Here is a 12,007-nt window from a genome sequence, read left to right as displayed (position 1 = left end):
CATGCTGCCCTGGTCTCATAGAGGTGGAAAATGGGGACCAGAGATGGGAAAGGACTTACCCTGGATGGAGGTTAATGGACATTTCAATACCAGCAAATATTTATTGAGCACGTACTTTGTTAGACATTGGGAGAGATCAATGATGGGGTCTCTGCAGAGGAGTCAGAAGGAATCATGAAACCAGGAGAAAGCTATTTTGTTTTGTTTTTTCCCCATGCTTATTCTGGTCTGTTGATTTTGTCCCTTGGTAGTGATCCTTGACAACTTAGGCACCCCATGCCGAATGGTCTCTTTTCCCTAACAAACCTGTTCTCAGATCCCTCATTCTTACTGAGAGATAAATGGACGATAGCAACTCCAAGTGGGGAATCCCTCCTCCCAATAAAGATGTGAATTTGTAGAATGTAAAAAAAAAAATCAGTCTTAAAATGAAGAAAGGGAAACCTAATAAGTGAATTTTGGAGAAGAAAACTCCTGAAATTGAACAAATTACCAAGTTTGACCCTGAGGAAAACTGTACCTCCTTCTCTTCACAGCAGAGGTCAAGGACTGTGTATGAATGTATCTATGTTTTGGTTTTTTGTTTTTGCTAGGCAATGGGGTTAAGTGATTTGCCCAGGATCACACAACTAGTAAGTGTTATATGTCTGAGGCCAGATTTGAACTCAGGTCCTCCTGAATTCAGGGCCAGTGCTCTATCCACTGCACCACCTAGCTGCCCGTGAATGTATCTATGAATGGAATACTGGACATGTTTTCAGATTCAATAGATATGCTGTTAATTTTCTTGAAATGCCTTTCGACCTCTTTCTTTTTAAAAATTGTAGCTGTCTCCTCACTGGCCTCCCCACCTCCAGTTCATCCTATTATATAGCAGCCTGTCTTTCCTAAAGCACAGCCAGGTGAGGCAGCAGACAGACACTGGTCTTAGAGTCTGGAAGACACGTTAATCTGGTCTCAGACACTTCCTAGTTGTGTGACTCAGGGAAGGTCACAACCTCTCTGTGCCTCAGTTTCCTCATCCTCAGATTATACTCAGTGTCTTCTAAGCTCTTCCATCGATGATTCTGTCACCCCCTTCAGTGTTTCCTTCAAATAAAGCCCAAACTTCCTGACCCTCCAGAGAGGAGCCCCAATCTACCTTTCTACTCCTCCCCATTATACAGATAGAGCCTTACTAGGGGACAGCACAGTGAAGCTCTTTCACTGGTCAAGGACCCTCCACCTCATTACTTTCGTTCAATTACAAAAAACAACAAACAAACAAACAAAATCATTGTTTTATCCACCTGCACATAATTCATACAACACTCGAGAGAAAAGAATAATAGCAGTATAAAGGCTTGTCCCGGGACAAGATCATCACACAAAATGAGAAGAAAGTAAAGTATTAACAACAATAACACCTGGCATTTACATAGGACATTAGGGTCAGCCAAGTACTTTACAGATGGTGGCTCAGGCCCCCCTCACTACTTGTCTTCTATAGGCAGCTGAGTGGTGCAGTGGATAGAGATCTACTTTTTTTGGGGGGGGGCTAGACAATGGGGTTAAGTGACTTGCCCAGGGTCACACAGCTAGTAAATGTTATATGTCTGAGGCTGGATTTGAACTCAGGTCCTCCTGAATCCAGGGCAGGTGCTCGATATATCCACTGTGCCACCTAGCTACCCCTAGTGGATAGAGATCTGAGAAGACTGGAATTCAAATCTGGCCTCAGCCACCAACTGTGAGACTCTGGGCAAATCATTTAACCTGCCTCTATTTCCTCATCAGTAAAATGGGGATGATAACGGCACCTAACTCCCAGAATTGTTGTGGAGATCTAATGAGATAACTGTAAAGCACTTAGCACAGTGCCCAGCACACAGTGGGTACTTTATAAATGCTTATTCCCTTCCCCTTCCTAAGTGGTCTCCCTGCCTCCTCTCCCCTCTCCAATCCATCCTCTACTCAGCTGCAAAAAGAGATTTTCCTAAAGTACAGGTCTGATGATATTACTCCCCTGTTCAATAAAGTTCAATGGCTCCCTATTGCCTTTAGAATCATACACAAATTCCTCTGTTTAGCATTTAAAAACCTTCAGAACTTGATTCTAGCCTAACTTTTTATCCTTATTGTAGGGCACTCACTTTCACGGACTTTTCATTTCAGCCTAACTGCTTCTAGGTGGAGCAATGGCTATACATAACAGTGAACTTGGAGACAGGAAGACCTGGATTCAAATCCCACATTAGCTCTCTATTGGTTATATGATCCTGGGCACATCACTTAAGCTCTTATAGCTTGTTTCCTCTTTTATAAAATGGGATGCATGGGGTAGGCTCTGTCTGAGACCACAAGGTGGGAGCCTGATGTTCTGAGGTGCAGGAGAGCTCAGGCCCACAGGACCCATTCACTGAGAGCTGACTTGGCCATGCCCTCACCCGAGGGACGTTGGGTGCCAAGGGTACAAACAGAGCCCAATGAACTGCAGAGGAGAGGGAACGCTCCTCCAAACTGTGAAAGCTGAAAAACACCAGGAAAGAAAAAGAGCTACAGGTCTTAGCAGCCCAGAGATGCTCCCCCAGGAAGGGGCAGATCCTATCACTCTGGATGAGGCCATGTCCAGCTCTTACCTGATCCTCGTAGTCCCCGATCTCTGGTTCACACTGCAGAGCAGCTGTGCTTTCCATGGCCAGCACATCCTTCAGCACCTCTTCACACCCTGGGGATACATAAACAGGCCATGAGAAAGAGTATCAGTTTAGCCTGGGGCAGTTTAAGTCTGGGGGCAGGGTGAAGAATTGTCCATAGATGGGAAACTGGGATGGAAAGGGGCAGGAGTGGGGCTGGGGGATGGGCTGTGCTATGGAACAGGTCCCTCAATCCCCAAGGAATTGAATGAAGAGACCAAAATCATCTCCAACTTCTAGCCCTAAATCGTGTGCTGTATCCAGCTTTTCCTGAACAGGAGTCAAGAATCATTTAACAAGTGCCTGCTAAACAGACTACAGCAATATGTCAAGAAAATTCAAGAGGACAAACTTGTATTCATCCCAGGGAAGCACGTATGGCTCCATACTAGAAAAACAAATAAACGAATCCTGCTAACAACAAAGATAACAAAAAACACACAATCGTGTTAATAGGTGCAGAACTATACAGTGTTTATTTATGTAAAGAACCCTAAAAAGCATGGGCAGAAAAGGACACATCTTTAATATGATCAAACAAATATATTTAAAACCAAGAGCTACCATTGTTTGCAAGGAAGAAACAAGGAAGCTTTCTCAGTACAATCAGGGGCAAAGTAAGGATGCTCCCTCCTCCAACTATTCTATGACATAGGTCTAGAAACATAGCAGTAAGACAGGAGATCAAAACTAAATGTATAAACACCAGCATATAGAAGAGAAAATTAATATTATGATATGGTGGAACATTTAGGAAAAAAGCAACAGAGAATCAGGGAAGAGACTAATTGAGAATATATTAGTGACTTTATCAAGGTGGTAGAAGAAAAATTTATGAAATCATTAACATTTTCATATTTAAACAATCTAATCAATACCTGATTAGGAAGGTAGAGGAAGGAGGGGAAGGGGAGGAGAGGGCAGGGGAGGGAGGTAGGGAGGGAAAATGAAAGGAAAGGGAAAGGGAGGGAAGCCTCCTGTACCTTCACTCACACTATTCTTTAGAGCTCATTCTGGGAGAAATCTAAGTTCAAGTTTTAAGGTATGCTTGGTTGAGTTATAGAATCATTGATAAAATTAAACTGTGACTTAATGAATTTCCTCCCATTCTGGATTTTTGAGGTCCTAGCTTAGATAGTTGTGAAATACAAAACTGTTCAGGGCCATAGCTCCATGCACATTCTGATCTCAAGTTAGACGTGTCCCACAGACAATGAGAATGAAAGCATATATAAGAGAATCAGGAATACAAAATACCACCTGCAGTAGTGGATAGCAAAAATTGGGCATAGCCAGGGTGGTTTTTTTTGGCTTTTGTCTGTTTGTTTGCTTGTTTAGCTCTGCTTAAACACATTTGAGGAGGGAGAGGAAAGGAGAAAGAAGACCCCCTTCAGCCACTGCGCTTGCAGCTAAAGAAGGTCAATCATTGCAGATCAGTCTCTTCTTCCAATGAGGCTGTAGCATCTGCTTATGGGGGATGTTAATGCTAGCCACCCCAAAGGGGAGTGTGGATGATTTCCCTCCATTAAAGCTGTTAACAAGTCTCTGGGCCAGCCACGTTGCCTCCTGGTCATGCTTTTCTTCTATTCTTCTGGTGGGCCAAACTTTCAGGGGCCAGCATATCTCATACTCTCTGACCCAAACTCTGCTCAGCTCTGATGAAACGACACCAAGGACTTATTGAATTCTTCTCTGGAAGCTTGTGTGTAGGGATATATAGTTTTTTCTAGATATTTTAATTTCCCTCATAATGAATCAAATTGTTCCGTTACATTGATATTTTAGCCACTCCCTAATTATTGATTTTTATAATTTTATTAGCAATAATAAAATTTTTGTTACTTTTTTATAATACTAGCCTCAACGATGGGAATAACTATTTTGTAACTTTGCTATGTTTATAATCAGATTGTTCTCCTAAAGATTCCACCAATTTTAGGGCAGCTAGGTGGTGCGGTGGATAGAGCAGCGGCCTCAGAGTCAGGAGGACCTGAGTTCAAATCCAGTCTCAAACACCTAACACTCACTAACTGTATGACTCTGAGTAAATCACTTAACCCCAATTGCCTCACCCCCCCAAAAAAAAGATTCCACCAATTTTTAATCCTATCAGCAGTATGTAAGTGTACCTTATTCACCCATAGTCATAGTAGCACTGAGTTTTATGTTTAAATTATGTGAGGTTGTACATCAAAGGTTATTTTTTCTTTGAGGCTTTGGATATAACAGTTTTGACTTTGTTGTCCTCTTCTGAGTTTGCGTTTTTGATCTTCCCTGTCACCATAGTAACTTTCTATAACCAGGATCTTTTTCTGCTGTCTGCTCATTTTTCCAGCCTATTTCTTGACATATAACTCCATGCTAAAGTGGGGCTCTGCTTCCAGAGTGGAGGGGGCAGTGTCCCGAACTTCAGCTTGTTCGTGCAGCTGCTTTCAGAGAGAATTCAGAGACCTGCAAGTTTTCAGTTCTTCCAAGGTGGTATGATCTAAGGAGAGCTGTGTGTACTGCTCTCCTGGCCTGTGCTCGGGCCAGTTCTGCCCTGGAACTGTGACCAGGGTTGCTGCCCTTTGTCCACAAGCTCTGGTGTGCTACTGCTCCTTCTTGCTTTGGAACTGAGACCCAGGACTGTGCAACAGAGTCCTGCCCCTAACACTGGCAAAGACACCCTGTCATCTCCTTCTGACAAGTTATCTGACTCCCTTACCATCTGTGGGCTGAGAGAGCTGGAGACTGCCACTGCTGCTGCTGATTCAGTTGTCCCCAAGGCCTGCTCCTGGTTTGCTGGGGTGCAGCCTGCGCTGGACTGCACTCTACTCTCTCCCCAGTGTGACAGATGTTCCTGCCGACCTTCTAACTTGTCTTGGGCTGGAAAATTGCTTCACTCTTCCTTTTGTGGGTTCTGCTGCTCCAGAATTTGTTTTGAGGCATTATTTAAAGTTGTTTGGAGGGGTTTTGGGGAGAGCTCAGGCGAGTCCCTGCCTTTTCTCTGCCATCTTAGCTCTGCCCCGCCAAAGGTTATTATAACTTGGACTTTTTGATCTAAGAAGTAGTGTGAAACAATACCAAAAAAGTCTTTAGAATCAAATCACTTAAATTCAACCCTCCATCCTAACCCCATCACCTGTTTACTTGTGTCATCTTGGAAAAAGACATTGGATTGCAACCATGCTGAGACAATCCTACAGACTGACCTTATCTGCAAAACGACATGGCTGGACAGCATGGCCTGCAAGGTCTTCTCTACCTTAAACCTACAAACCTGGGATTCTGTGATTGTTAGTGAGGTTCAACAGTTTTTCAAGTGGTTATTGACAGTGTGAACTTCCTCTTTTATTAATAGTCTATTCCCATTCTTTGCACACTTTTCCCTTGGGGGATTCAGTTTTGCTCTTTAATAATTTTAACAGTGCAGGGCTGCTAGGTGGTGCAGTGGGTAGAGCTCTGGGTCTGAGTCAGAAAGAGCTGAGTTCAAATCTGACCTCAGACACGTCCTCACTGTGTGGCCCTAGGCAAGTCACTTCACCCTGTTTGCCCTCAGTTTCCTCATCTGTAAAATGAGCTGGAGAAGGAAAAGGCAAACTGCTCCAGTATCTCTGCCAAGAAAACCTCAAATGGAGTCATGGAGAGTTGGACACGTCTGAAAAATGACTGAGCCACAACAAAAAATTTTATTAGTTCTTTATGAATTTTAGATATTATGTTTTTACCTGTTATATCTGTCACAAATATTTTCTCCTGGTATTTTTTCACAAGATTTGCTAACATACAGCACAACCAGGAATACATTTGTATTCAGATGACAGGTTTTGGTATTAGGAAGCAGCTTGGGATCATTCGGGGCACTGTACAACTTCCCCCAAGCAATCCTGACTGCTTTCTTCTACCTAATCACTTCTGTGCTCAGCTCAGTAAATATCTAAAGCATCTATCTCACATGCCCAACACATACTCAGTATAATAATAACAACAATCATATAGCACTTTAAGGTTTGAAGAGTGCTTTTACAAATATCTCATTTGTCCTCACAATAATTCTACGAGGCAGTTGTTATTACTATCCTCATTTTACAGGAGGGGAAACTGAGGCAGACACAGGTTAAGTTGCCCAGGCTCACATGACTGGTAACTATCCGATGCCAGATTTGAACTCAGGTCTTCCTGACTCCAAGTCCAGCCTACTTATCTATCCAAATGTGTCACAATGGATAAAAGGCATTTGTCATACGGATTATTGGTCTGATTTCTTTGCAGTAACTAGAGATCTCACTGGGGAGACCCTGCAGCAATAACGGATTTAATGTAGTCAGTACATTATCCACAACCAGGAGGACATTGCTTACAAAATAGTAAATGTTTTTCCTATAACCTCTAACACAGAGGTTTTTAACCTCTATGTGTGCCATGGACCACCTTGGCAATGGTCTAGTGATGCCTTGGAACCTCTTCTCATAATAAAATGAGGAAATTAATAATACTAAATACAATTATATTTGGTATTGTTCAGTTGTTTCAGTCATGTCTGATACTCCATGACCCCATTTGGGGTTTTCTTGGCAAAGATATTGGAGTGATTTGGCATTTCCTTCTCCAGCTTATTTTATAAATGAGTAACTGAGACAAACAGGGTTAAGTGACTTTCCCAGGGTCACACCGCTAGTAAGTATCTGAAGTCAGATTTGAACTCGGGAAGATGAGTCTTCCTGACTCCAGGCCTGGCACTCTGTACACTATGGCGCTCCCTGACTGCCCTGGCAATTACACATGTTCATGGACCCCAGGTTCAGAACCCCTTATCTCCAGGGAATCTTCTTTTATCTGAGTCTTGCATAAATCACCCTTCTTGACAGTGGCAAACACCTTCAGAAAGCATTTGTCTCCTTGTTTTGTGCCTTGCTTGGCACTAATAATTAGAAGATTATTGAACAAAGTTCTCCCTAGGAAATCTTGTATAATCTTAAGATATTCAGAAGAGACTTTTCGCTGCAGGAGAACCTTAATGGCGACAGTTTATCTGTTTAAATCAAATGGTTTTTTGTAACCAAATAATAAACAATGTGTTCTCTGAATCTTTCCCATGTTAGAGTCTTGCAATGATTTTAATGACTGCCCTTTCTAGCTCACAGCCTCTTGGAAGGATCCAGTAAGGTCAAGTATGGGAAAGTTCTCTAAAAATTCCCATAACACCTGGGGCTCCCAGGATGCTCACACCAGACTCTATGGTTCTACATCGACTCAAAAATCATAGCTTATGGGCCCCCACCGATGTGCTTCATTTTTCTCTAGTCTGCCAGAGCACACAGTTAGTTCAAAAAGCAAAACATTCAAGGAGTTACCATAATAAGAAAAGTTGAAATAGACCAGAGCATTTTCCCCATAAACCTAGGCACATTTTCCCATAAATATAGATACTAGCAATGGGAAGTATGAGCACACATAGAGATTGTGTATTTAGGGTACACATGCTGCCAGGCTACATCATATCTCTGATGCTGCAGAACCACTCATGTCTTCTAGTGAGGATGATGCCAGGTATTGGGGACACAAAGGCCAAAATCAAATAATTCCTGCCCTCACAAAGCTTGAAGTCCTTTAGGGGAAATAAAATGGATATAAATAATTATGAAAATGAATACAAGTTAACTTTTGTTGGGGGAGGCACTATCAGAGGAGAGTGAGGAATCAGGAAAGGCTTCATGGAGGAAGTGTCCCTTGAGACTAGCTAGGGATTCTAGGAGTTTGTTCAGAAGGAGAGTGACATAATCAGATTTGTGCATTAAGATAGTTAAAATATCACTCGGACAGCTCTGCGAAGGATATCACCATGCTGTTCTCACTGGCATGCTCCTCATCTTCAGATGCAATATATGCACTGCTCCAAGGGATGTGTGCTAAGTGCTGGGCTGGAAGTCTCCCTGCTCTTCTTTCCTTGCAGTTTTGCCAGTCCCCTGGCCTCTCTGCTGCTCTCATGGTGACTGCTAAGTACTGACATTTCTTTCTGTGCCTTCTGGGCTCATCCTTTCAGGGATGCCCTTTGACCACCTCAACTCCAGTCTACTGCAGAATGAGAGAGAGAGAGAGAGAGCTCTCCTTGATAAGGAAAAACTGACTTCTCTTTGTTAGCAAGCTAACAAAAGCCAGGCAGACTGCCCGTAGGCTAAGATTAACTTAAACCTCCAAGTCTGGGTAAGATTAAAGCTCTGGGCTCCAGATCACCATATCCCAAGATCCTCCGTGGTTTAGCGTGTGAATCAATTTGAACTAGACAGAAAGGTACTAAGAGGCAGAGTCAGTGTTCTCTATCTCTGTTATACACATCTGTCCCCTAGCTTCAGCTTTGTACTTTAGTCAATCACATGCCTTGCTTTCCCCCATGTTACAAAATATACACAAATGTGAGGAATTTATTATTTTTATTATAATTGTAATGACTAGTATTGGTCCAGTGAGAATCCAGAAGTTTGTGGTTTTTTTGGTATGGAGTGTTACTAAGAGGCTTGCTTTCTTAAAAACAGCCCAGTACAGCATGACTATGAGTAAATGAGAAGTAGATGAGAAGGCCAAAAAAAAAAAAGCCATTTCCCTGATTGCATTTGGCAGCTTCACCTGGTCTGCTGATAACATCCCACCTCTTCTCTGTGCTTGGCCACATAAGCTCAGATCCTAGGGAAGGAGACAAGGATGCTAGGGGACCACTTTGGGGAGTGCCGATAGATGTGGCCTGTCTTCATTCCAAGCCCTTGTCAATTTCTTAACCAGCTGTTTCCTCTTCAGCTGGATGGGGCCCCTGCTGACAGCCACCCACCAACCCTTTCCTCCAAGCCTCACCTTTCATGGCGAACACCCCATGGCAGAAATCCTTAAAGTTGATTCTCCCCATGTCATTTGGGTCCAAGTATTTTACAAGCTTCTCTACCTGTAAGAAAGAAAAGAGAACCAGATTTGAAGCAATGATACTGCAAAGCCCCAAAGAACAGGGCAATTTGGGATAGGTGGAAGTAGAGGGAAGTGGGCTCAGGTGGGGAGAGGACAGAGGGGAATGGTGGACTCCCGCAGACAAAGAGCATCAGCCCCTTCCCTTCTGCATCTTCCAGAGCCCCTGATGGCAGGAATTCCCCCTCCTTGCTGCCTACCCAGCAGGCCTTTAATCTTGGCATAACCGCCAGGCTTGGGAGTTTCATTTCCTTCATGTTGACAGATGATACTGTTTAAGCCCCAACAAAGCAAAATCAACATCAGCCTTGAAGGTCAGAACCATTTCTGGGAGAACTATTTGATTTAATTTAATTTTAATGTAGGGCAGCTAGTTGCTGATCTCATAGACACATTAAAGGCAGGAAGTTGGAAGGCAATTGACCTTGGCCCCTGGGGGTGACAATTGTCCTTTCCTCATCCCATTCATTTATATAGGAGACTAAAACTATCTTGGGGTTCAGAAATTGGAGGAGCCTGAATTCCAAAGATACCCAGCAGTTTGCTGGAATCGAAATCTTAAAACAACACTCTCTGGGTATGGTTTAGCACTTGGAAATTAAGCAGGGAGTGAGAAAGACTTTCTAACCCTAATTCAGAGTGAGGCCTCTGATAGAGACACTGACCTTGGGGACCAGGTACATATACTTGGGACAGGAAAGGACCAAGGAGATCATCTAGTCCAGGAGCTCTTAGCCTGGGAGTCCATGAACTTATTTTTTTTTATTTGAAAGCTGCATGTCAAGATAAATGATTTCCATGATAATCCAATGTATTTTATTTTGTGCATCAAACAATATTCTGAAAAGGTAGCACTGTTTCAACTGCACCCTGGCACTTAGAAAGCAAGTCAAGGTTAAAAAATGGCCTTAAGTCTGATGGCACTAGTTCGTTCTGGGTCCAGAAATCTTGGTGTCTCAAGTAAGGGATTTCCTTGTGGAGCGTTATGGCCCATTCCAACCAAGGCTCAGAGAACCAGGCAGACACTCGCATGTAAGGAAAACCCACTGAGGGGTTTCTTTCCCCCATGCTTAGTTTGATGACTAGGCATATTAGAGCTCTGACTTTCTAAAAGGACTTTTGTAAAAAAGTCTATGGACTGTAACTCAAAGAGTGAGGGCAGCACCCACTCTTCCTTTGATGCAGAAGTAGCATTTCAGCTGAGTGCTATACCCGAAATCAGAAGCTCCATCACCACATACCCAGTGGAGCAGTGCCTGGCAGTGACCACAGAATCAGAGGGTGCCATCAAGGAGGGGCCGCACAAAAGCAGTTAGAAGCAATGTCCCACGGAGACTACATGTTCCACCTATGCACCCAAGAGGAACTCCCCTCGATGCGGCCAGTGAAGAGCAGGCCAAGACAAAGAGCACAAAGGAATCACGGGGATGCTACTCAGTGGAGATCTTCAGACACAAGCTGGATGACCAGCAAACCAATTCAATTCCACAAGCATTTAGCAAGCACCTGATCCATGCTAGATACAAGGACTAAAGTGAAATAATCCCTGCCTTCATGGAGCTTCCATTCTATGTAGGTGGGGGGTTGGGGGGTGTATATATGCACAGATAAATATATGCAGAGTAATTACAAAGTAATTTCAGAGAAGAGGAGAACGCTAATAAATGGGAGAATAAGGAAGGTTTCTTAAGGAGATCTGAGCTATGCTTCAAAAGAAGCCAGAGATCCTAGGAGTCAGAGGTGAGGGAAAGCATTCCACTCAAGGGGACCTTTGCAAAGGCACCATGGTGGGAAATGAATTGTCATCTTGCCCTGCAGGCTAGGCTAATTTTTCCTTAAAAGTTAAACTTAATTGATTCTTAATTGGTACAGAGGAAGTAACTGGAAGACATTGGAGCTGATTGAGTAGGGGAGTGACATGGTCAGACCTGTGCTTAAGGAAAATCATTGTGTGAGGGTGGACTGGAGTGCAGGGAGTTAGGAAGGACCTGGGGATGCTGGTGGTCTGAGTACAAGGGCTGACAAGGAAGAGGCCAGTGACTTCCCAGGCTTCGAGCAGCTTCCAGGGTGGAGCCAGAAAGTGAAGGGCTTTAAAGGCCAGAGAGGTTTGGAGCTGGAGGAAGCACATGAGGGTGTGGAAAGACTGCTGAAGCTGAGAGGCATGGGGCTTGAGTTCAGATTCTGACTGCCATTTATTACTGTATGATTCAAAAAATTTTTTTAAACATCTATTAAAAAAAAATCTATGTTTCCTTCCAGCTCTGGATCTACGATGCAAGGCTACTTGTCTATAATGTTGAAAGGGACATTCCCTTTCAGGTTTGGGTCACGTCTGGTAACTTGAACATTCTGTGAGTCTGTGATTCCAAGCCAGCTAGTCTCTTTTTCAATTTAATTTTTTG

At 43.3% G+C, this 12,007-nt stretch overlaps 1 protein-coding gene across 1 annotated transcript in view; it reads right to left on the bottom strand.

Annotated features, from left to right (window-relative positions):
- Nucleotides 1-12,007, bottom strand: part of RAB11FIP4 (RAB11 family interacting protein 4) — a 184,432-nt gene that overhangs the window by 139,818 nt on the left and 32,607 nt on the right. The window contains exons 2-3 of the mRNA XM_020963314.2: nucleotides 9,501-9,588; nucleotides 2,619-2,707 (exon numbers count right to left, since the gene is read on the bottom strand). Coding sequence (XP_020818973.1) covers nucleotides 2,619-2,707; nucleotides 9,501-9,588 — 177 coding nt within the window. The remainder of the gene's footprint in view (nucleotides 1-2,618; nucleotides 2,708-9,500; nucleotides 9,589-12,007) is intronic.

This window comes from Phascolarctos cinereus, unplaced genomic scaffold, assembly GCF_003287225.1.
Source record: "Phascolarctos cinereus isolate Bilbo 61053 unplaced genomic scaffold, phaCin_HiC Scaffold_5;HRSCAF=322, whole genome shotgun sequence".
Taxonomy (NCBI): domain Eukaryota; kingdom Metazoa; phylum Chordata; class Mammalia; order Diprotodontia; family Phascolarctidae; genus Phascolarctos; species Phascolarctos cinereus.
Note: the sequence above shows the minus strand (reverse complement) of the source record. Positions and strands in the feature narration are given on the sequence as shown.